Below are 25751 nucleotides of genomic sequence, written 5' to 3'. Positions count from 1 at the left end.
AGTGAGATGTTATCACTGAATTGCATTTTAAATGAGATCATGGTTTTCTTATTGCAAAATGAATTTTCAAGGAATTGTGTGGGGATCCATTGAGGTAGTCGATTGCCTTGCCCCGTGTTTGTAGTTAGACTATTAGGAATATCAGGAGTGGCTTGTATGTTAACTGAGAAAGTACAAACTGAAAACCCTGTGTTTGGAATTCAAGTTTTGCACCGTCGAAGACTTACTGTTAACCTTTGCTTCTATTTTGAAGCTGCTTATCTGTCCTTGACAAAGCAGTTCCTGCTAATTTACTGATCAGTTGGTTGTTAGAATGGCTTTTGCCTTAGGTCTTTAAAAGTTAAGATTTTTTCTCCGAGAATACATCAGGGTAGGATTTAACATAATTTTATAGCCAGAGAAACCTTCAAGATAAAGTGCAAATTTTAGTTTAAACAATAAAATTAAAGTGGCGCTCAGCTGAGTGCCGTGATCAAGATCACACATATTGGCAGGATTGGCCTGGAGTCCAGGTCTCCTACCACCCAGTTCACTGCCAGTGCAGAGGATCAAGGGAGGGTACAATGTTAGCTTGGTTAAGATACAAGAAAGCCCAGAGTGACAGAAGCATCATGCACAAGAGGAAAGATGTGTGAGGTGAGTTTGGAGAGAAAGGCAGGCGTTTTGAGTTATCAATAAAATCACAATGACATATGAGGACAACAAAGAAAAAAAAAAAACAGTTTGACTTAAAGTATAATAAAAATATAATATATAAAAATATATAAGTAGATAGGTTATAAAGAAAATAAATTCAAAAACGTATTAGGAAGAAAAGGGTACCGTTGCAATTAAACTGAAAATGTTAACGTGAATAACATATTTTTCTTGCATGTCATTAAATAAGATCCGGAAGCGGTGTCAATTTTGACCTCTAATACACTAAAAATGAACCAGAGATTTTTGGAAAGTAGCTAAAAGGACAAAGGATTTGGCTTCAAGGGGTTCCTCTGGCCAATTTTGTCAAAGAATTCACTATGAATTTGACAGACTGTTTCCAAAAAAAGAGCATAATTAATTTTGTTAGAGTAATTTGAGTACAGAAAATTAGCTTAGGGAGGGTGTTGGTGACCTTGACACAGGTGATTGCAGTGGAATCCTGGGGAATTAGACCAATTGGAGCTGGAGGAGGAGGTAAAAGGAGTTTGGGGGCAGAGAGAGTGATTTTGGATGATTGTTAAATTTTCCTGTGAAAAGGCCAGAAAGTGGGATGGCAGTTAAGAGACATGAAGTCAGGGGACAGATTTTGTTGGGACAGGAGATGTTAAAGCGTATTATAAAGATATTAAAGCATAAAGTATTTTTGTCATAATCTTTTGAATGTGAGCTACTTCTGTGAATTAACTGAAAATGTTTTCATAACTACATCCTTGTTATTTCAGTTAGTTATTACTTCTAGCTAAAATGATGTCATAAACGCTAAGCTTCAGCAGAGGTAGAGTCTTATTTGCCATTTTTTTCTCAACAGTGTAAGCACAGTATAGTCAATTAATGTTTCTCAATAAATGACTTAAAGATAAACAGAAAAAAATGTAGAGCTTGGCTATAAAATTATCCTTAAGATTCATTCATTAGGACCAAGTCTCTGTTTTGGGGTGTGTGTGTTTGTGTTTGTGTGTGTGGCGGGGGGCAGTATTCTTCATTATCAGATGTCTGAGGCTAGGCTGGAAATTGCGTAGTGGTTTTATATTGAAAAGTTACTGTGTATGAGCAATAAAGGTAAATTATTTCTCCAAAGGACTGACATTGAATTTGAAGACAAGAAAAAATTCAGATTAAGAAAATAAATGTTAAAATCACAGCAATATACGTTTGCAATAAAACACTCCCATATCACATTGTTTTAGAAACACTTTACTGTTCTTTGCTAATTCAAAAGGGGGAGTACATTTTTTGTCTATTATGAAGGCGTAGTAGCACACAAGTAGCCATGTAAGTATCTGAAAGCTTGAATTTTGGATGTATTTATGACGAAAGTTCAACTAGATTTAAGTTACCATCAGTTTACTAGGCTGCTGTATCTCAATAGATACCATTTAGGACTGTACACTTTAATAATAATCACCAAAGCCAATTATTAAATAATCAATTGGTAAAAAATATATGAGTGGAATAACCTTTGAGATGATCCCCTGCTTTTAATCAAGGTTGAATTTAAATCATTCTAGACTAAATCAATTATATTATAGTAAATATATATACACATACACACACATCCTATTAAATCTTTTTCGTGGAGAACGCTTACTAATACATAGGTCTGGAATACTTCCTTCATAAAAAGCTAGACAGTAAATATTTTAGGCTTTGCAGTCCATGCTTTCCCTGTCTCAGCTACCCAACTCTGTCATTGTAGCACATAAGTAGCCATGTAAGTGAATGGATGCATACATGTTTCAATAAAACTTTATTTATAGAAACAGGCATCTAGCTGTATTTGGACCAAGGGTTCTAGGATTAAATGATTGCTTGGTAGTTCAGTCAAAAGAGATAAGGGAAGTATACATTTGAAAGGATGTTTCATTCAAGCCAGGTTGGATTAAGGGGCAGTTTGTCATCCTTTTCTATATTATGGGTTATTACTTTGACAGTCTCACTCTTTAACTTCAATTTTACCTGTTTTATTTTTACATAAGGATTTCTTAAAGAACAATTAATGCTGTAACAAAAAACTATCACTCTTATCAGTCTTACCAATTCTAAACTGAGGACTAATTAGTTCAGCCTTTTTCTCTGTGTCCTACTCTGTTTCTTTCTCTCTTTATTTGAGACAGGATCACGGTCTGTTGCCCAGGCTTGAATGCAGTGGCAGGATCACAGCCCACTGCAGCCTCAACTTCCTGGGCTCAAGTGATCTTCCCACCTCAGCCTCCCAAGTAGCTGGGACCATGGGTGGGCACCACTATGCCTGGCTAATTTTTAAATTTTTTTGTAGAGATGTTGTCTCACTATGTTGCCCAGGCCAATCTCAAACTCCTGGCCTCAAACTATGCTCTCACCTTGGCCTCCCAAAGTGCTGGGATTAGAGGTTTGACCTGCTGTGCCTGGCTCTTCTCTGTTTCTTACAGGAATGATTAGTGGCGGTGGAGAGGGTGAGCATAAAGCGCAGCCAGATAATACTACTGGTGACCCAAAGTACAAGCTTTGTAGTATCAATGATGGTTCTAGATTTTAAGATGAATTTCTTTTTTTTCTCTCCTTTATTTCTTCTTCTTTTTTGTTTTAAGAGACAGGTCTCACTCTACAGCACAGGGTGGAGTACAGTGATGTGATCATAGCTTACTGCAGCCTTGAACTACTGGGCTCAATCAGTTCTCCTGCCCCCAGTCTCCCAAGTAGCTGGGACCACAGGCAGTGCTACCATACCCCGCTAATTAAAAAAAAAATTTTTTTTGTAGGGACATAGTCTCAATGTGTTGTCCAGGCTGATCTCTAACTCTTGGCCTTAAGTGATCCTCCCACTTTGGCCTCCCGAAGTGCTAGGATTACATGCGTGGGCCGCCCAGCCCAAAATGTAATTCCTGAAGGCCATAATTTTACTTTTAGCAAACAGGAACGTTCTTGGTAATTATAGTAGCAAATTACCTTTTTCACTTTCTCTCTTCCTATATACCATCTGAGGCCAAGAAAGTGCTGCAATTCCCACAATTAATCACAGAGGAACTTGAAGTTTTGGAGGTATATTGGAAGATTAGAAATTGCCAAAGCAAAATATTATCATTGTAGGGCATGGACCAAAAAAGAAATTAGGCTAATCCAAGATAAAATTAGGCAAACAAGTGTTTGAAATTAAAATTAAAATTGTGATTCACAGTATTTCTATTGTGTGTATTTAGATGGTATGAACGGTACCATCCACCAGATGTAGGATTGGTAAATATTTTAATGTAATAATAGCAATTCTCTTAATTCCCAGGAATAAACTGCGCCTGACTTCTCTGGGGTGGATAGAAGATTTTGGTCTTAATTTTTTTTTTTAAAAAGTAATTGTTTTTGTTCATTAAGTTAAACAGTGCCTATCCGAAGTAGATTCTTTCACATTTAAGTTCTCAAAAGAACTAACTGGCACATCAGGATTGAAGTTTTAACATCTCATCGCTACTCTGTGTTGAGAACGAAGACCACCTTTTTGGTTTAAACAAGTTTCTGAAATGACACATCCATTTAAAAAGGCAGTTGACTTAAGATAATTCAGATTTACATTATTTTTCACCTTTTATTTTCACTCGCCAAGTCTATTTTTATTCAACATTTTGCATTTATGCCTTTCAGGAGCCTATACAAATATTACTTTTCTCTTTGTAATTTGTCTTCAGTTTTTAGCCCCCTTTCCTGTATGTTATACATTACAGTTAATATTATCAAGGTGAAAGATTATATATTATAATTGTACATTCATGGGACTTACTCTACTCAAGGCTCTATGTTAAGTACATTCTTTTATTTTCCCTTTGAGTTGTCACTACAGCCCTAATGCTGTTGCTGCGGCCATCACCCTCATTTTGTCGTGGACTAAGTGGGATAGCTTGTGTAAGCGAGCAAGTGGTGGAGGCAGGATTGGACCTTGCCTTCTTTATCCCCAGCCATTGCTCCTTGGTGCTATTATGCTTAGTAATAATCTCTTTTCCATTTTGACAAATTCAACTGTAAAAAGGTACAATACTAAGGAAGAACCAAAACCAAGGTGGGGGTGGAGGGAACCCTGTAAACTTATAGACCCTGTCTGTTTTCAAAGTTGCTTGAAGTCCAGATGAAGCCAGTATCTCCCTCAACCTTTTCCTTTTTAAAGGAATAGGAACGATTTTGTCTTCTCCCTCTCTCCTCTCTTTAGAGAAGTGGTTTCTTCACCTCACAGAAGAGATTACTTTCACTTTTGTCAACTGTGAGTTGAGTCCTACAGTGTGCTAAGCTAACATGGTAATAGAAATAACTTTTCTCTTGAGTTTTTCATGCCCACAAAAGAAAAATGAACACTTCTCATATGTCCACTTTGATATACTAGTTTTATGTGATTCAAATTAGTTGTCATGGTCTGTTGGTCTAACTCAGTCTCTTACTCAGTAAACATTAATGGGGCAGATGCTGTATGCCAGCTCTTGTGCTTTAATGAGGAATTAATTTTAATATGATCCAGCAGAGCTCGAAGTTGTAACATTTTTGTCACATACAAGAAATGTTTAAATTGAAAATAAAAGAATTTCTAAGATAGAATTAATGTGCTACTCATTGTGACTTTGAGAATAAAGCTCATTTGCTTTAGTAAAAACTGAGTGAACCTCACTTTGACAAAATTGAAATAACTATTAATGTATCTCAATACTGGTTTAAAGGAAATGGGATAAAGAAGGTCTACAACACTTGAAATTTCTCTATGGTAAAATTGGAGAATAGGTATCAGCATCATTGTTAAATCAACCAAACTGAAATTCTGTCTGTGAAGTAAGAAAATTAAATAATCCTGGATTGAAACTCAAAATCCACATTAAAACCAATAGTTATTTTTAGAAGACCTGTCCCAATTATGTTCAGTATTGCTATTTAGTCTTTGTATGATTATGAATAGTCAAATTATATTTGATTACCATCTATATTATTTCAAAAATGAGTCTCTATTTTTCATATATTATCTTTATATACATATATATTAGAAATTTTTTGAGGCTAAATTTGAGCAATCTTTTCTTAAACAGTTACTTTTGAGCAAAAATATTTGCATTTGACAATAACTTTGTATTTTATGTGTTTTTACACTGTGAGAAAGGAAACTTTGAACTTGACAACTCTGCCATTAAACTGAAAATTACAAGGTAAATCACTGATTTACTAATTAAGTAAACATGGTTGAGAGAACATTCATTTCCTGAATATCACAAAGAAAAACCTTGTATAGTCCGTGTGTCTGTTAATGAAATAAGTTAATTTGCAAACTTTGATAATGTTACTTAATCAGTGGCAAGTGATAAAAATGTTGCTAGTATTTATTAAATCATTTAAAATAGCTATATGCAACTTTATTTGCAAAATATATATATATATATAACAGATACGAGATTTCTGCCCAGAATGTATAAAAGGCTGTCAATAACTAAGTAGGCCAATAGAAAAATAATCTTTCACTTAAAAGAGAAAGGAAATCCCAATCATAGTATTTTAAAAATAATGCCAAACTGCGCTAATAATAAGGGAAATGAATGCTAAAATCATGATTTTTGTTTAGGCCTATGATGTTGACAAAAATTAAACAGGCTTATGTTTACAGGAAATTGAACAGGCTCATAATCTTGGCGAAAGTGTAATTGGATACAGCCTTTTGAACTGTTCCATTTCATTCTACAAATGTTACACAATTATTTACCATAAGGATGAATTTATTTGTAAGTTGTGTACTTTTTAAAAAATAGAACATTTGTGGATTTTGAATTACATTTAGGGAAAAGCAAGCTGTGAATGGCAAAAATAATAATAATAATAATAGCTTTAAAAACAAAGTCTTTGCATATCAGGTTTATAGAGTAGTGGTCTGGGTCAAAAAGATAGCAACTCGTACCAACTACACCTTTTTTCTTGTTGTTGTTTTTGAGATAGAGTCTCACTCTGTTGTCCAGGCTGGAGTGCACTGGCGTGATGTTGGCTCACTGCAACCTCTGCCTCCTGGGTTCAAGCGATTCTCCTGCCTCAGCCTCCAAGTAGCTGGGATTACAGGTGCACGTCACCACACCTGACTAATTTTTTGTATTTTTAGTAGAGACGGGGTTTTGCCATGTTGACCAGGCTGGTCTTGAACTCTTGACCTCGGGTGATCCACCGGCCTTGGCCTCCCACAATGCTGGGATTACAGGTGTGAGCCACCATGCCCAGCCCCTAACTATACCTTTTTTAAAATGTCGTTTTGTTTTACAGTTTTTAGTTCTCTCAACTCGAGTCAGTGGAGTAGCAAACACATTTTTATGCAAGCACCAGCACCTCTGGAATGGTCAGTAAGGGTCATTCATATGTAAATGCACAAATGGAGTCAAATTGCTTTTCCTTTCCTTAGATTAGCTCCACTGAAGGATTGAAATTTTGATCCAGAAAAGAGTTGTCAATTTTGGAGCACTTTTGAAGACAGGGTGTAGTCCCTGTCTAGAGAGAAATGCATACCTGTGGCGGTAGGTTGAGATATTAAAAAACAGGCTTGCCTCAAGCCTTTCCTGTGCCCTCAGATGAGCCGCTTCAGGGATTCTATGATCTATGAGGAAGCAAACTCTGACTAGCCTCTGACTTACAAGCGGACTTGTAGAACTGGCCATTCATAAATCAAAGGTCATCCACGCCTGCCTGTCTCATTCTGGAGATCAGAAATGTTAAAAGGAGTGGAGAACCTAGGTAGCATGTACAGATGCCACGTCTAGGTTGGTAAGAGATCTGGAAACCATATATTGGTTGGTGTAAACTAGAACATTTAAGGGGGACACTATAACGCTAAATATGTGAAGATCTGTCATTTAGATCTTCTGCTTATTGCTATGGTTTGGAAGCCTCGATATCACAGGTAAAAGTCACAAAGCAGCAAATTTCAATACCCTGGAAGGATAAATCTTCTTATTCTTAGGGCAATCCAACAATAGAACGGGCTGCCCTCCAAAAAACTACGGGCTTCTGCTAGCTCTAGAAATGTCTGAACTTATATTCGGTAGCTCTCTTGGGCAGGAGATTGGTTAGACTGAGCAATCTTAAAAGCTTCTCACACTACCCTCTGGTTCCGGGCTTCAGAAGGCAGCACATTTCATTCCAGCACCAAGGCCTGAGATCCTGTGCCCTTTTGAAAAGCTGAATAAGGACAAAAATATACAAAGTTAGACTTGGTACAGCTGAGATAGGGCAAAACTTCCAAAGACTGTAGTACAAAGAGCGAGACCAAATGAGAAACCAAATAGACAATACAAAAGGCGTACAAATGTCTTGATTACTAAATACAGCTTCTTGTCGCATCTTGTTTTAGCGCTTGTGGCCCCTGTCCTAATCTATGATACCTGCTAGCTTGGAATATTCACAACAGCCGCTGAGGAATGGCAGTTTCCCAGCATTGCCTGGCCTCTCATCGTGCAGTAGGAAGCAAGTAAAGTCACTGTGCATAAGCATTTGTACTTTTAGAAATTAGGGGGAAAAAAAGAGTATCTGCTGTGGAAACAACATTTTATTCTTTGTAGAAAGCTCACCAGGTGGTTGCCAATTTATCGAGAGCAATAAATGCCTGCGGAAATGTAATGACCTGGAGAGCATTGCTTTTATCTGAACTCTATAGTTGGAAGGAAAACCAATCAACCAAATGATACAGAAATAAGACCCCCAAGGGGAGCACTTGACAAGTTTTGTTCCGCAGCACAGGAGCCAGGGCTGTAGTGTGCAATGGAGGCGTGGCTGATTGCAGCCTCCAGCCTTTTCCTCCACCCTCTCTCCACACTGTGCTCACCTCTCCTCCAAATAAAGTTGAATAAATATTTAGAGAATGTTGGTTTGAAGGGAAGCCAAATTATTAAGCTACTTAAATGCCTTATGTCTGTGTCAAGCCCTGTTTGCCATAAGCTTCATATAACCTATTACCTTTTTTTCTCTTTACAGTGTCCATGGAAAACACTGGTGAACAAGGTAAGCTAGATTATATTAATGTTACAGATTTTTTAAATGGTTTGAAAAACCAACTGTATTCACTTAGATTTGGTGGGGATTAATAAATTATTCTTTGAGAATGTGGAGACAAGCTAGAGTTAAAGATATCTCATTTCTCTTAAGTTTGCAGATTGAATTCTGTCAGACACTTGGCAAAGAATTCTATCCTGAAATGGCTGTCATTGTGCCACAGATTCTTAAGGCTTTGAGGTATAGGGATATCAACAATTTCCTTTCCTAATTCAGATTATTAATTTGTAACTGAGTCACCTACATAATTTATGAAAAATATTGTTGGCTTTAGTCATCTCACACAGATTTAAGTGCCTTATTGAATAATTCAAATTTTTAACGATTCTATGAGTATCATAATTCTTTAGAAAAATTAAAAATTGCTATTAAAGTTTTAAAATGCCAAATATGCTGTATTTAAATTAGCATATTTTATTCAATGATATCTTACAGAATTAAATTGTGTATTAATTTATTACCCAGAAGGAATCATTATCACCATATACAAAATTTATATTTAAAATTTGGGCCGGGCACAGTGGCTCACGCCTGTAATCTCAACACATTGGGAGGCCAAAGCGGGCAGATCATTTGAGGTCAGGAGTTCAAGACCAGCCTGGCCAACATGGTGAAACCCTGTCTCTACTTAAAAAGAAGAAAAATACAAAAATTATCCAGGCATGGTGGAGCATGCCTGTAATCCCAGCCACTCAGGAGGCTGAGGTAGGAGGATTGCTTGAGCCCCGGGGGGGGAGGTGGCAGTGAGCCACTGCCCTCAGCCTGAGCGACAGAGTGAGACCCTGTCTCAAAAAAAAGGAAAGAAAAGAACAGAAAATTTTGGATAGTATTTCAAGACTTTATAACACCACCCAGAGTGTGTTTATATGCATTACTGAAAAAAGTATTCAGAATACTTTTTTAAAACAATTGTCCCATGTGATAAATAAGACACTTGAACTCCCACTGAAGGAAATCTCTTTGTCCAGATGTTCTCCATTTAAATGTGTTATCATTATACCAGCTTTGACTAGAGCCAAGCAAATAAGCAAACAGCTTCTCAAATAGGAACTGCCTTTGTTATCTGTGTCAGTAAAGCAAAGTTCTTAAAGCCTGAGTGTTTTAACACTTGTTTTTAATGCTGTGTTTGCTGTTTAAAGTTGCAGGCGTAACTGCCTCGTTTTTAGAATTTAGAAAAGGTCCATGTTAGTGATTTTGCCAATAGTTGGTCTGTCTACAGATGGAAGGCTTTTATTCATGGGCATAGATCTCATTATGCATTTAGGAATTTTTGTAAAAAACTCTTGGCTTTGGAAATAAATTCGTTGAGTTGTGTTTATTCTAGTATAAAGGAACTTTCATAATGTATTATAATTGGTAATTTGGTTATTTTAAAACAAGCAAATTGTTTGTGGATGTCGTAATTTTAGTATGTATTTGCATATTATAATGATAATTATGTTTCTTTCATTTTAGTTGTGTGCCTGATGGCCTATCATCTACTTTTTGCGATGTTTGTCTGGTCATACTGGAAAACTATCTTTACATTACCAATGAATCCTTCAAAAGAAGTAAGTTAAAATATTAACAAAATTATTCTGAAGATTGAAATCAAAAATACTGTTGTATTATTGAAGCATGAATTTTATTTTTAATGTTGTAAACTTATCGAGTGTAGTGACTTTTTAGATTAAAAAAATTAATATGTCTTAATAAATACTTGAATTTTCACCTGGAAATATTATTTTTTTCACCATATGAGCACTGCATTTTCTGTATTAAATCTGTTATGAATTCCATTTCCACTTTAGAGTCAGACATCAGGATGGATGGATAGGTAGACAAAGATAGATAATAAAATAGAGCTAGAAGGTAGACATAATCCTATGATAATTATCATATTAAATGTGTATTAGTTGGTTGTCAGCCGCCAGAAACAACAACAACAACAAAATAATGGCTTAGCTAATCTTCTCTGCATTCAAAAAGTCTGTAGCTAGTCCACAGCTTCCAGGTGCCCACATTCCTTCTATCTTGTTTCTCTGCCACGTGTAGCCTCCATTTCCAAGGTCCCCTCTTGGTCTAAGGAGGATGCTGCAGTTCCCACCATCACATCTACATTGTAGCCAGCAGACTAAAGAAAGTAGGAAAGAGGAGAAGTAAATGTCCTTCTCTTCAAGAACACTTTCTAGACATTGCTGATGTCATTCCCGCTTACATTTAGAAGTTGGTTATATGGCCACATCTACCCACAAGGAAGGGGCAGTGTAGCCTTTCTTCTCGATGACCATGTTAAACATGAGAGAAGAAGAGAAATACGGTTGCTGAGAGACAACTAGCAATCTCTGTTCCAGAGGGTTTTAAGTAGGGTGATGGATCAAATTTGCATGTTGAAAAGATCATTCTGTTTGTTTCTGGATCATGCATCTTGGTTAAACGTTCTTGGAGCAAAGAATTGTGTCTCACTCATTTTTGTGTCCTTGGCGTATAGCCCAGTACATTGTTGAATAAAAATATACTTTGCTAACTTTAATAACAGTGTAGTTTTAGTAAGCCAAGTTTAAAAAAAAAAAAGCATCACTGTAGACTGTTTGCTGAAGTAATCAGTTTGAAATGCAACTTTGGTCAAAAAAGCCAATAAATATGCTATTTGGCTTGGGAGAGGATGGTAAAAACCACAGATGTTTGCACAGAATTAATGGTATGCCTGGCTTAGAATGCTCTATCGCCTGTTTTTCTTCTATTCTCCACTTCTTTTTCTTTCCCAGTCTTTTTTTTCCCTTCCTCCTACCATGTTTGCTTCTTTTCCATCATCTCTCTTAACCCTCATCCTGTCCTTAGTAGTAGGTTTGAAGAGAAATACTGACTTCTATCATAGGTAGTCTCATCCACTCTGGTAGTTTACATACAACCTCTGTTTTGATAACTCCCAAATTTGTTTTGAGTTCTAAACTCCCCCTTAAATTTCAAACTTATGGATCCCCCTGCCAAGCATAGCTTCTTGATAATTCCACCGACACCTCAAATACAAAACATCAAAAACAGAAGTCATCACCTTCTCCTTCCTCAGACTGTGACTCATCTGTTTCTTATGTCAGTTAATGGGCAGTTTATCACTGCTCTAATTCTGGATCTTCGTCATCTCCCTTGTCTGAGACATTGTATTCTTCTCCTGGTAATTTGGTTATTTTAAAACAAGCAGATCATTTGTGAATACCATAATTTTAGTCTGTACTTGCATATTATAATGATAATTATGTTTCTCTCATTTTAGTTATGTGCCTGATGGCCTGTCATCTACTTTTTGCAATGTTTGTCTGGTCATACTGGAAAACCATCTTAAGGTTTTCTGTTTACAGCCTTGCCTACCTTTGCTTCCCAGAACCCTGCAAAACTTCATCCAGTACCCTGAAGCTGGAGTGGTCCTCCTGAAAACCAATGTAATGCCTTCCCTCTGCTGCTTGTATCTATTGCGATTCCACATATCCCACAGGGGAAAGCTCAGTGTCTTCTGCCTAGCAATAGCCCCTCTTGTCTCAATTTCTGACTTTATACTTTATCTTCTAGTAGTTCTTAACTACACATAGTTTCCTGTATACAACATGGCATTATTTCCTTTCCAAAATATTCTTACCCCTTTGTCATGGAAATAATATATTTTTTTTCCATTCATACTGGCAGCTCCTTCTTGGTCTCCTTTGCTTGTTCCTCTTCAGCTCCTAGACTCCCAAAGCATTGCAATGTTCCAGAGCTTAATCCCTGGACTTCTCTTCTTATATATCTGCATTTATTCCCTCGTGGATTTTATTTAGTTCTGTGACTTTTTCTGTCACCCCAGTGCCGCAGCTCTCAGATTAATATATTAGCCTGATGCTTGCTAATAAATGCCTGACACATTTCCAGCTACCTCTTTGAAATCTAATAGAAATTTCAGGTTCAACAAAACTGAAAACAAACTTATGATTTCTCATTTAATTCCCCAGTTCTGCTAGTCCTAAAGTTTTCTTATCTCAGTAATGACAATTTCACTCTTCTGTTCAGGCCAGAAACATTGGTGTCATCCTTGGCTACTCTTTCTCTCAGACGCCATATCTAGTCAATCAGAAAATTCTATATCCTCACCCTCAGAGTATGGCCACAGTGTGAACTCATGTGCCACACTGCTCCCTGGTCCCACCCCGGTCCAAGCCACCATCCTCTCTCATTTATACATTTGCAGTAGCCTCTTAACAGGTTTTTTTTTTTTTTTTTTTGGTATTTTGTTATTTATTTATTTATTTATTTTGACTCCTCTTGTGTATTTTCAACACAGTAGCCAAAGTGATCCTTTCAAAAGACAAGGCAAATCTCTCACTTTTTTGATGTCTTTATACAAATGGTACCTTATCATTGAGGCTGTGATGACTCAGCATAGAATAACAACCCCACTACCCTCGGCATTCCCTGCACCTTACCTTCCTGGATTTTTCTCCATAACATTTACCATCATGCAACACACTCCATATTTATTTGTTGAATACTTTTAAAAATACACCATCGCTAGAATGTAGGTTCCATAGGGCATGAAATTTATCTTTGTTCACTGCTTCATCACCAATGCCTAAAGCAGTGTCTGACCTATAGAAGGTACTCAAGAGATACTTTTTAAGTGACTGAAAGTAGGGAAGAAGTTATGCATACAGATGCAGGTTTATTTTTATGACCTTGGCAGGAAGTTGAAGTGACTTCTGACTTCTCTCTAAAATTATATGTGACATCATTGGCTAACAATGAAGACATAGTGGGTTAATTAAGAGTTGGGAGAGGAGAGAAGGTTTGAACTAGTGGATTGGACAGAGTGGCAAAAGGATATGAAACACAAACACGGAAGAAAGAACACAGCATTGAAGGAGCAGTCAAATTGATGACAGTGACATTATAATGGTATCAGGCTTCGTTGTGTGATTTTTCTACAAAAGATATACCTTATTCATATAACTGTGTGAGATAGATATTATTTTTTACTATTTTACGGATGGAGCCACTGGCTTTGAACATGAAACAATTATCTTAAGGTATCTAGTGCTACTGTGTGGGAGAGCTAAGGTTCAAACAAAAGTCCTTTCAACCCTTAAGGACACTTTCTTTTCGCTACACCATACTCTAGTATGGAGAGCAAGCACAATGGGTGGGAGTGCCTAGGACTGCAACTGAAGCATGTGGGAAAATATAGCAAAAATTTTTTTACATATTATTCATTTAATATTTGTGTTTTTTAAAGTTTTGTATATGAGGTACATAAGATATTAGCTGATAAAATATATACCAATACACTTGAACCTGGGAGACGGAGGTCGCAGTGAGCCAAGATCGCACCACTGCACTCCAGCCTGGGCGACAGATTGAGACTCTGTCTCAAAAAAAAGAAAAAGAAAAGAATATATACCAATAAATACTCATCTGTTAGCAGTGTGATCTCATGTAATTTTTTACGTTTAGGGGAACATGATCAAAACAGTTTGGAGACCACTATTAGGAAGAAAGAGCCCTTGTTTGGTGGTTAAGAACCTTAGAATATTCCCTTTATAAAATGCAAGGTCTTGGGCTATTCTTTTAATTGATCAGCTGTTAGAGACCTCTCGCTTGTAAAATGAGGATCCTGAAGTTAGAACATGTGAATTAAAATTTGCCCTTTTCATAGCAAGTCTGTCAAAGTGATAATAGTTTCTCGTTCGTAAGATTTTCTCAATATAAAAGTAATACAACTGCACTAAATTATATTTTGAAAATGGAGACTAGGCAAAAAGAAAAAAGGGAAAAATCCATTATACCAGTTCAAGCACTTTACATTCTGAATTTCTTTGTAGTTAAAAAAAAAAATCTGTGAGTACCTAATAGGTATATATATTTATGGGGTACATGAGGTATTTTGACACAGGCATGCAATGTGTAATAATCACATCAGGGTAAATGAGGTATCAGTTACCATAAGCATTTGTATTTTGTGTTACAAAAAATCCCATTATACTCTTAGTTGTTTTAAAATGTACATTTAAATTATTATTGATTGTAGCCACCCTATTGTGCTATCAAATACTAGGTCTTATTCATTCTTTTTTTTTGAGATGGAGTTTCGCTGTGTCACCCAGGCTGGAGTGCAATGGCATAATCTCGGCTCACTGCAACCTCTGCCTTCCAGTTGCAAGCGATTCTCCTGCCTCAGCCTCCTGAGTAGCTGGGATTACAGGTGCCCGCCACCATGCCCAGCTAATTTTTGTATTTTTAGTAGAGACGAAGTTTCACCGTGTTGGCCAGGCTGGTCTCAAACTCCTGACCTCGTGATCCGCCCGCCTCGGCCTCCCAAAGTGCTGGGATTACAGGCATGAGCCATGGCGCCTGGCCCTTATTTTCGTATTTTTAATAGAGATGGGGTTTCGCCATGGTAGCCAGCCTGGTCTCGAACTCCTGACCTCAAGTGATCCACTTGCCTTGGCCTCCCAAAGTGCTGGGATTACAGGCATGAGCCACTGCGCCCAGCCTTATTCATTCTTTCTAACTTTTTTGGTTTTGGTACCATTAACTTTCCCCACTTCTGTCCCAGTTCCCCACTACCCTTCCCAGCCTCTGGTTGCCATCCTTTTATTCTCTATCTCTATGAGTTTAGTTGTTTTAATTTTTAGCTCCCACAAATAAGTGAGAACATGCAAAGTTTGTCTTTCTCTGCCCTGCTTATTTTACTTAACATAATGACCTCGAGTTCCATTCATGTTGTTGCAAATGACAGGATCTCATTCTTTCTTTTGTGGCTGAATATATTCCATTGTGTAAGTAAACACCGCATTTTCATTATCCATTCATCCGTTGATGGACACTGCGGTTCCTTTCAAATCTTGGCTATTGTGAATAGTGCTGCAATAAACATGGGAGTGCAGATTATCTCTTTAACATGCTTGTTTCCTTTCTTTTGGGTATATACTAACAGTAGGATTGCTGGGTCATATGGTAGCTCTATTTTTAGTTTTTTAAGAAACCCGTCATAGTAGTACTAATTTACATTCTCAGCAACAGTATACAAGCATTCCCTTTTCTCCACTACCTCACCAGCATTTGTTATTGCCTTTATTTTACTTTCTTATTATTTTTTGAGACAAGGTCTTGCTCTGTTGGCCATGCTGGAGTGCAGTGCTGCAATCACAGCTCACTGCAGCCTTGACTTCCTGGGTTCGAGCAATAGTCCCACCTCAGCCCCCTAAGTAGCTGTGATTATAGGCATGCATCACCACGCCTATCTAATTTTTTTTGTTGTTGTTGTTGTTGAGATGAGATTTCACTCTGTTGCCTAGGCTGGCCTCAAATTCCTGGGCTCAAATGATCCTCCAGCCTTGGCCTCCCAAAATGCTGGGATTATAAGCATAAGACAGTGCACCTGTCCTTTGCCTATCTTTAGGATAAAAGCTATTTTAACTGGGGTGCGATGATAACTCATTGTAGTTTTGATGTGCGTTTCTCTGATGACCATGGATGTTGAGCACATCTTCATATACCTGTTTGCCCTTTGTGTGTCTTCTTCTGAGAAATGTCTATTCAGATATTTTGCTCATTTTTAAATTGGATTATTAGATTTTTTCCTATAGAGTTGTTTGAGCTTCTTATACATTCTGGATATTAATCCTTTATCAGATGGGGAGTTGGCAAATACTTTCTCCCATTCTGTGAGTTGTCTCTTCACTTGGTTGATTGTTTCATTTGCTGTACAAAAGCCTTTTAACTCGATGTGATCCCATTTGTCCGCTTTTGCTTTGGCTGCCTGTGCTTGTGGGGTATGATTCAAGAAATCCTTGCCCACACCAATGCTTTGGAGAGTTTCCCCAATGTTTTCTTTTACTGATTTCATAATTTGAGGTCTTAGATTTAAGTCTTTAGTCCATTTTGATTTTTGTGTAGGGCAAGAGATATGGGTCTCATTTCATTCTTCTGCATATGGATATCTAGTTTCCCCAGCAGTGCTTATTGAAGAGACTGTCCTTTCCCCAGTGTATGTTCTTGGCACCTTTGTTGAAAATGAGTTTACTGTAGATGTAAGGATTTGTTTCTAGGCTTTCCGTTCTTTTCCATTGGTCTATGTATGCTAGTACCATGCTATTTTGGTTACTATGTACAAATGGTAGTCTTATGCCAGTACTGTGCTATTTAGGTTGCTCCCCTACACTAAACTCTGTAGTATAATTTGAAGTCAGGTAATGTGAGTCTTCCAGTTTTGTTCTTTTTACTCAGGATAGTTTTGGCTATTCTGGGTCTTTTGTGATTCCATATAAATTTTAGTATTTGTCCTCCTTGGGAAGGCTTTCCAGGTTAAGTGTTGTGATCTAAGCTGCATTTGCATTAGGAGGTACCCCAGTCCCAGTAATCCTGTGGTTCTTACAGACCGGTACATGTGTACTGCCTTGGTGGTCTTGGATAAGAGTTGGAAGAATTCTCTGGATTACCAGGCAGGGACTCTTGTTCTTCTGCCTTATATTCTTTTAAACAAACAGAGCCTCTGTCTCTGTGCTGAGCTGCCGGGAGCTGGTGGAGGGGTGGCATGGCACCTCTGTGGCCAACACCACTGGGACTGTGCTCAGTCAGACCCAAAGTCAAAATAGCATTGGGTCTCGCCCAAGGCCCATTATGTCCACCGCCTGCCTCCCCCATCTATGTTTGCTCAAGGCTGAAGGGCTCTGCAGTCAGTAGGTAGCAAAGTCAGCCAGGCTTGGGTCCTTCCCTTCAGGGTAGAGAGTTTGCGCAGGCCCTGGCCTGGTCCAGAGATGCCGTCACAGATCCAAAGAGTGCAGTCAAAAACCTTTCTATTTTTTTTTGGTATTCAGAGTGTAACTGTTCCCATTTTTTTAATTTAATAGTCCATCAGTGGCTTATTAGCATTTTTTGAATTATACTTTAAGTTCTGGGGTACGTGCCCAGAACGTGGAGGTTTGTTACATAGGTATACATGTGCCATGGTGATTTGCTGCACCTATCAACCCATCATCTACTTAGATTTTTATCCTAGTGTGGTCCCTCCTCTAGGCCCCCACCCCCCAACAGGCCCTGGTGTGTGATGTTCCCCTCCCTGTGTCCATGTGTTCTCATTGTTCAACTCCCACTTATGAGTGAGAACATGTGGCATTTGGTTTTCCGTTCTTGTATTAGTTTGCTGAGAATAATGGTTTCCAGCTTCATCCATGTCCCTGCAAAGGACATGAACTCATCCATTTTTATGGCTGCATAGTATTCCGTGATATATATGTGCCACATGTTCTTTATCCAGTCTGTCATTGATGGGCATTTGGGTTGGTTCCAAGCCTTTGCTATTGTGTACAGTGCTGCAATAAACATATGTGTGCATCTGTCTTGATGGTAGATTCTTTCACTGACATATCACTTTTAAAGTTTTTTAAATTGTAAAATATTTTATACATATTTTTGTATATATACAAAAATGTATATATAATGCACTACTTAAAGAATAATTAAGTGAAAACACGTAAGCAGCCACCGAGCCAGTATGTCAAACATTGTTCATATTTTCCATCTCTGCTGTGCATCTCCCAGCTGTTTCCGTTTATTCCTCAAAACGTAACAACTGCGTTGCATTTTCTTTTATTCTTTTTTTTTTATAATTTTGTCACTTGTCTATGTTGTTTAGCTTGCTGGCTTTAAAATTATATGAATTAATCATTGTATATATATTCTATAAGATTGTTTAATGTTGTTCAATATACTGAGGTTCTTTGCTTTACACAGCTATAGTTTATTAATTGTTAAATGCTGGTAGTATTCCATTATTTGGATATATCATACTCCAATTTATCCATCGTGCTTTCGATGGACATTTGAGTTGTGTTTAGTTTTTTTGTATTTCAAACAATGATACTGAGATTTTTCTTGTACACGCCTCCTGGCGCACATTTATAGAAATTTATACAGGTGTATGTGTGTCTGTGTATGTGTGTGTGTGTGTGTGTGTGTGTGTGTGTGTGTGTACAATATATATTTATATACATATTATTAAACAGAAGCCCAAATTTTATTTTTCTCAAATATTTTAAAATTAGCTGGGCAAAATTGTCAGTATAAGAAGTAAAATAAATAATTAGACCCTTTAGAAGTGCTGGGGGAGATTTTATGTAAAGATTATCCCTAAGTTAAAACTCACTTAGATAAGAAAATATGCTTAATGGATTTTCTACATTTGTCCTTAATGATCTAAATGAAAAATTTATTCATTGAGTTATATTTATTCATTGGGCTGTCTTATCTATCACTATAACTTGTATTTTGTTGGAACTCTACGTTTTATAAGCATTTTTATGTACTCTCTTCCTTTTGAGTTACACAAAAACCAGAGGAAGTAGGTATAGTTGTATTGTGATTATTATTATTATACCCTTTTTTTAGATGCATAAATGAATGACCTGTGAGGTGAACAGACTTGCCCAGATTTCAAACTCTATTGTGTCTTTGATTGTACAATATACCATTAATATATTATAAATACCCTTTTCCGGGTATGGTAGAGAAGACCAATATGTTATAATTTCTTTGAAAATACTGATTAAAATTTAACTGTATTCCACAGTTCCATCTCTCTTATGCAGAGAAAGATTTGTTGGAGAGAGAGCCAAGAGGAGAAGCCCATCAGGAAGTTCTTAGGCGAGCAGCCAAGGATCTTCCCATCTATACCAGGACCATGTCTGGAGGTAAATGTTGAAAATGAGTGCTTTGCAATGGTATGCAAATAACATCATTAAGGTGACTGTGAGAAAGTGTGTTTATGTACTTGAAATGGTAAAACACTCATTTCAGAATACTGTGTTATTTCTTGGACTGCTGTTAAATCTTTCCTGTATGATTCCGTAAAACAGAATGGAAACATGAATAACACTGTGGCAAAGAGATCTCAAGGAAATCAGAACTGACTTTAATCCTGTTCTGCCTACTTAGTTATGACTCAGTGAAGATGTGAGAACTACTGAAATCTTGATTTATAGTAGTACTCATGTTTAAGGTTTTAATTGTAGACTTTCCTATTCATGTTTAATTTACGGCAGCAGTATCTGTAATGAATATAAAATGAATACTTTTACATGTATTTTTTCATAAATTTAGAACAGTCATATAGATGATGTAAAATTTCATTTAGGTATTGGTATAATTTTTTATCTATCTTTAAAATTTTCTTACAAATGCAATAAATGAACACATCTCTTACTTGGGACATATTTTAAGGTAATTTGACAACTATCCAATTAAACAGTTGTCTTAAAACTGATATACATGGACTACTGATGCTTACCCACTAAGACTTGCCCAGAATTTCTGTGACTTCAGACCTGTGCTGTCCATTATGGTAGCTGCTAGCCCCTTGTGGCTGTTGAGCACTTAAAATATGGCCAGTTCAAATTGTGATGTGCTCTAAGTATAAAATACACACTCGTTTCAAAGACTCAGTATGAAAAATAAATATAAAATATCTCATTAATGGTCAGACACAGTGGCTTGTGCCTATAATCCCAGCAACTCGGGAGCCTGAGGTGGAGGATTGCTTGAGCCCAGGAGTTAGGAGTTGCAGAGAGCTGTGATTGCACCACTGCATTGCTGCCTGGGTGACAGAGTGAGACCCTGTCTCTAAAAAATAAAATAAATTAAAAATGTTAAAAAAAGAAACAGGAAAAACTCATTAAGATTTGTGACTCTGTGTGGTGACTCATACACGTGTAATCTCAGCACTTTGGGAGGCCGAGGCAGGTGGATCACCTGAGGTCAGAAGTTCGAGACCAGCCTGGCCAACATGGTGAAACCCCATCTCTACTAAAAATACAAAAAAATTAGCCTGGGCGTGGTGGTGCACGCCTGTAGTCCCAGCTACTTAGGTCAGGAGGCTGAGGTGGGAGAATTGCTTGAACCCAGGAGGCAGAGGCTACAGTGAGCTGAGATGACACCACTGCACTCCAGCCTAGGTGACAGGGAGATTTTGTCTCAGAAAAAAAAAATAATAATAAGGTTTTTATATTACTTATATTTGTTTCTGAGTCACCTTAGAATCATAATTGAATCTAACTGTAATTCTCACACATACTTTTTATCCTTTTGGTTTTCACTGGTTCTTGATCATCAAGTGGTAATTTCCTGGTTAATATTGTGACGTTGGTTTTATCCTGCAAAGACAGAGATGTGCTTATATATGTTTAGGTATATTTACCCTGTAAGTCTAAACAAATACTGCAGAAATTTAAGCCCCCTAGAAATAAATTATTGCTGAGTTTCCAAAGCTAGTTAGTGACAGTAAAAGGTGCAAAAACCTGGTGTCCTTATTTGTAGTTCAGTTTAAAGCTTTTTTTTGATAAATAACAGGGTACAGGAAATAAATTGGTTTAATTGATGGAGACATTCTATTTATTTTGATTAACATGGACATATTTGTACCCTTTGTGAGCTTTATTATAACTACTGACAATTGAAAAAGCGTCAGAAAAACGTCCTTAGGAGATTCTCTGTTCTTGTTAAACCTCCAGAGAACTGTGGCTGTAGGCAAGCCATTCCATTTTTGTATTTAAACAGCATCAAATATCTTATTTTTTACCAAATTTAAATTTTATATGCTTTTTAAAATTTAAATTTGGAGAGATGATAAAAGCCATTTAATTGTATATTCAATTCAGTGTTAACTCTAAGACTAAGTGGAGCTTTTTGTCCCTAGCCATCCGATACTGTGACAGATGCCAACTTGTAAAGCCAGATCGCTGCCATCACTGCTCCGTCTGTGATAAGTAAGAGAACCTTTAACTTCTAAAATATCTACATGCTGGTGGTCTTTTTCTTCATTATGTTTCTTTTCTCACTGTTTTCCTGATTATCTTCTCCATATTCTCGCTTCTCAGCCCTTGATTTAGGAAATACAGTTGGTGTAACCCACTGGCATTCATACCAGTGAGGCCTAAGGCCACAGTCAAGTGTCAATTTGTCCCCAGATTCACGGTGCCCTGAAGTATGTGATTTTTAGCAGTTCTGACTTGGCTAGCTCAATTTAGGAAATACTTCTATGAGTGTTTTCCATTTTTGTAAAGATAACTCAGTTGACTTCCTGACAGTCAGATGTTGTTATGTATTTAATATACTCCAAAGACAGTATGACTTGGCATAAGGATTGATATTGAAGGAGAAGTTTTATGCAGACTTTCTGTAAATCCGTTGCAGTTTTGTTCTTTCTTTAGCATAAGATAGTTGTGTATTAACGCATTATGTTGTTTTTAAGAAATTAGTTGCTTTGCATCTTAAGCATGTATATTTTGAATTCAAGTTATATTATTATAAGAATTGGCTATAGTGTTTATTTTAGATGAGAACTTCTGCTATTATCCAATTTTATATAAATAAATAATTTTGCAGTGTTTTACTTGCTGCAGCTCTTTGAAGTAACCATAATTTATATTTTTATAATTTAATATGATTAAAATTTCATGGGGTATTGGGTTTTGTGTTTTGCTTTGTTTTTTAGATGTATTTTGAAGATGGATCATCATTGCCCATGGTGAGTTGGCTGTATATTTAAACAAGTTTGTGTCCCTTAAAAATGTTAATAAATTTAATCACTTATCCATGTAAATCTTTTCAGAAATGAAATATTACTTGAGTTGACATAGCAGGAACTTTTAGATTTAGTTTCTAATATTTGTTTGATTAACTTAAAAGAGACTTTATTTAGGGGAGTTTCCATGAAATACTTTTAAAACCAGTGGGTTAACAGTCTAAAAGTTAATATCGCATGTTAGCTCAGAACAAAGGATTTTCTTTGTATGCATGTGCATAAACATACAGATTCCAGAATACTTCACAGAAATATACACAAAGACGTACACATAAATAATACATAGTACCTCACTGGAAGGTTCTTATAAAGAATTAAGTCATCTAAAGCTTTTTAACAATTTATTTTATGCAAAACTTGACATTAAGAAGTAGAATAGCAACTACACAGATACACAAATGCACACATAAGTTTAAGCAAGAGTTTCCACATAGAATTCATTAATATTTGCTAATATTTCTCAGTCACGAAATTAGGTAATTTAATAGGGGATTATTTGAAAGATCTGGTTAGTAAGGCTAATTTTCCTTCCTTTTCCAATAATTTTTCATCTCAGCGTACACATATCTCTGACAGTCATGCCCAGGTTGCTGGCCAGGTTTGATTTGGGCGTGAGTAATACTTACTCTTCAAGCCTTCTTTCAGGGATGGCTCTACAGAAAGGTAGACATGCTCACAAGTCCACAATAGGTGCAGGGTGAAATATATGTAGGGAATGGTTCTCTTAGCAGCAGGAAAGATTCTCAGGGGAATGTAGGATTATGGTATCCTGTATCTTTCACCAGTATACCTCTTTCTTTTCTCCACCTCGATTTTCTCCTTTAAAGCGTTCAGGCTAGTCAACCTATAAGAATGGCATTCTTCTTAAGGGTCTCAATAAATAACGCCCCCTTCGTACTAATTGATACTTGCATTCATTCTTTTGCCCGCCTACTTTTCTTTTCTGTTTTTTTTTTTTCTAATAAGTGTTCCCCCTCCCCCAGTGTCTTTAATTAGATTTCTTCTTCCTCCCCCTCCTCATCCTCCTCCTCTTCTTCTTCTTCTCTTTTTTTTCTTTTTTCTTTTCTTTTTTTTTTTTTTTTTGAGACAGAGTCTTGCTCTGTCACCCAGGCTGGAGTGCAGTGGCGCTGTCTCGGCTCACTGCAACCTCCAGCTCCCAGGTTCAAGCAATTCTCTTGCCTCAGCCTCCTGCTACCTCACCTGGCTAATTTTTGTATTTTTAGTAGAGACGGTTTCACTATATTGATCAGGCTGGTCTTGAACTCTTGACCTTGTGATCCGCCCGCCTCGGCCTCCCAAAGTGCTGGGATTATAGACGTGAGCCACCACGCCTGGCCAGTGTCTTCTTAATTCTCCTTACATTCATTTGTTGACTTCCCCTGCAGCTGCTGTCATGCCCCACCTGTGTCCCCATGACCCACCTGTTGAGTTCATGGCATCTGTGGTGAACAGTTCCCGTACCCACTGGCAGCCCCCCATTCAGGCACCTGTGTTTCTTTTCTTCTCTGCCTGAGGGGTCTCTTCTACCTGGGTAGTTTTGTTCAGCTCACAAGTCAGGCAGTCCAGAAGTGCCAAGGCATTCATACCTCCGGGGCAACCCTCAACCAGTGACAGCCTGGCCGGTAAAAAACGCTTTATCCTTCCTGTCTCAAATGAACTGTATCCAAGTTCTTGTCTCAGAGTCCGCTTTGGGGTAAACCCATGTTAAGCACCCTCCTTTCTAGATAACTGTATACTCCAGATATATTCAGCAGAGTGGTAGTCATCATAGGCATAGCATTGATTTTTATTTTTCTGACCTTAATAAGGGATTGTAATGACAAGGAATGGAGAGGTGGAAAAAAATCAGGTCAGTACTTACCTATAAAGCTTCCCATGCCCTTGCTGTACTCACAAAGTTACAAAAAGAGAAAATAATAATTTACCATTATAGTAATCTTGCTAAATCAACAGTTAATTTGGCCTCATGAGAAACTTACAGTCTGATAGCCTTTCCAGTTTTCACAGATTCTGTTAACTAAGTGAAGGAAAACAACAGAAATGAGACCCTAGAATTTTTTAGAATAGGTTCACGTGGCATGCGTGCACACCACCTGCTGTTGCTCCACCCTTAGGTGGCAGTGTGGGAAGGTGAATGAACTGACTGCGGTACCTTTTTACCGGTGTCGTTGTTCCCTTCCCCATCACTTCCCTTCCTGCATCTACTGTCTCCACCACCGTCCTAGCTCTGGGTACTCCCTTGCAGAAAGCAGCAGCCATGTTGACTTGTGAAGGATTTGATGTCAAGGGCCTAATACTCACTTGGCGCCAGCTGAATGGAGCAGCCATTGTATTTAATTTTTTAATTTCAAATTAAAAGTTTTAAATAAAAAGTCTATAGCTAATAACATGCTTTTGGTTCCAAATTAAAAACTAAAACAGGTGGCCATGTTCTTCCCAGTCCCTCTCCCCACCTTCTTCCACTACACACAGAGAACCAGGGTTGTTAATGTCATGGCACTTTTCAGATCTCAGTGTATGTATGCGTAGCCTATAAACCCCCTGATTTTTTATTTATTTATTTATTTATCTATTTTTAGTACAAGTGACTACACTATTGGCTGAATCTATTTCTTTTTATTTTCTTCACTGAATATATCCTGGAAATGTTTCCATATGAATATATAAAAAATCTTTTTCTACAGGCTTTGTGTGAATGTATTTGTCTAATGGCAGTCACTTACAGGACTTCTAGGATGTTTTCAGACCCAGGGACAGTGTTTTCTATTTTTTTTTTTTTTTTTTTTTTTTTTGAGATGGAGTCTCGCTCTATCACCCAGGCTAGAGTGCAGTGGCGCGATCTTGGCTCATTGCAAGCTCCGCCTTCCGGGTTCATGCCATTCTCCTGCCTCAGCCTCCCAAGTAGCTGGGACTACAGGCGCCCACCACTACGCCTCGCTATTTTTTTTTGTATTTTTGGGTTTCACAGTGTTAGCCAGGATGGTCTTGATCTCCTGACCTCGTGATGTGCCCGCCTCAGCCTCCCAAAGTGGTGGGATTACAGGCGTGAGCCAACGTGCCCAACCAGGGCAGCTTTTATATACAGATATTTTAAGCAGGTCTTTTGAACCTTAATATTTGTCAGCTTTGAACATTTGAAATATTAGATCAACAATACCTATTTGTCAATGATTTCTCAATCTCTGCTCTGGCCACTTAAGATTACCCACTGGAATTCCGGGGATCAACCTCTTACTTGTGTTTTAACTAAAACAGATTCTGTAGTGTTTGCTTTATTGGATTTTCTATCAAAAGTACTTTTTTCCTTTAGTATAAAATTTTAGTTAATTAATTATTTCATATTAGTAATAGTTTCACATGCTTGCCAAAGATTAAGTAACACAAATAAAAACAAATTATTGGAGCTTCAATTTATTGAGTGCCAATTATGTTCTGGAAGCCATACATATAA

General features: G+C 37.4%; 1 protein-coding gene across 2 annotated transcripts in view; it reads left to right on the top strand.

Moving 5' to 3' along the window:
• Positions 1-25751, top strand: part of ZDHHC2 (zinc finger DHHC-type palmitoyltransferase 2) — a 71433-nt gene that overhangs the window by 19523 nt on the left and 26159 nt on the right. The window contains exons 2-6 of one of the 2 annotated variants that reach the window (XM_032162406.2): positions 8641-8667; positions 10174-10268; positions 19292-19412; positions 21413-21482; positions 22211-22243. In XM_032162406.2, the coding sequence (XP_032018297.1) occupies positions 8641-8667; positions 10174-10268; positions 19292-19412; positions 21413-21482; positions 22211-22243 (346 nt within the window). Of the gene's footprint in view, positions 1-8640; positions 8668-8829; positions 8899-10173; positions 10269-19291; positions 19413-21412; positions 21483-22210; positions 22244-25751 lie in introns of those variants that run through there. The other variant, XM_058442044.1, reaches the window with a different exon arrangement.

The sequence above is a fragment of the Hylobates moloch genome, unplaced genomic scaffold (assembly GCF_009828535.3).
Source record: "Hylobates moloch isolate HMO894 unplaced genomic scaffold, HMol_V3 SCAFFOLD_8, whole genome shotgun sequence".
NCBI lineage: Eukaryota > Metazoa > Chordata > Mammalia > Primates > Hylobatidae > Hylobates > Hylobates moloch.
Note: the sequence above shows the minus strand (reverse complement) of the source record. Positions and strands in the feature narration are given on the sequence as shown.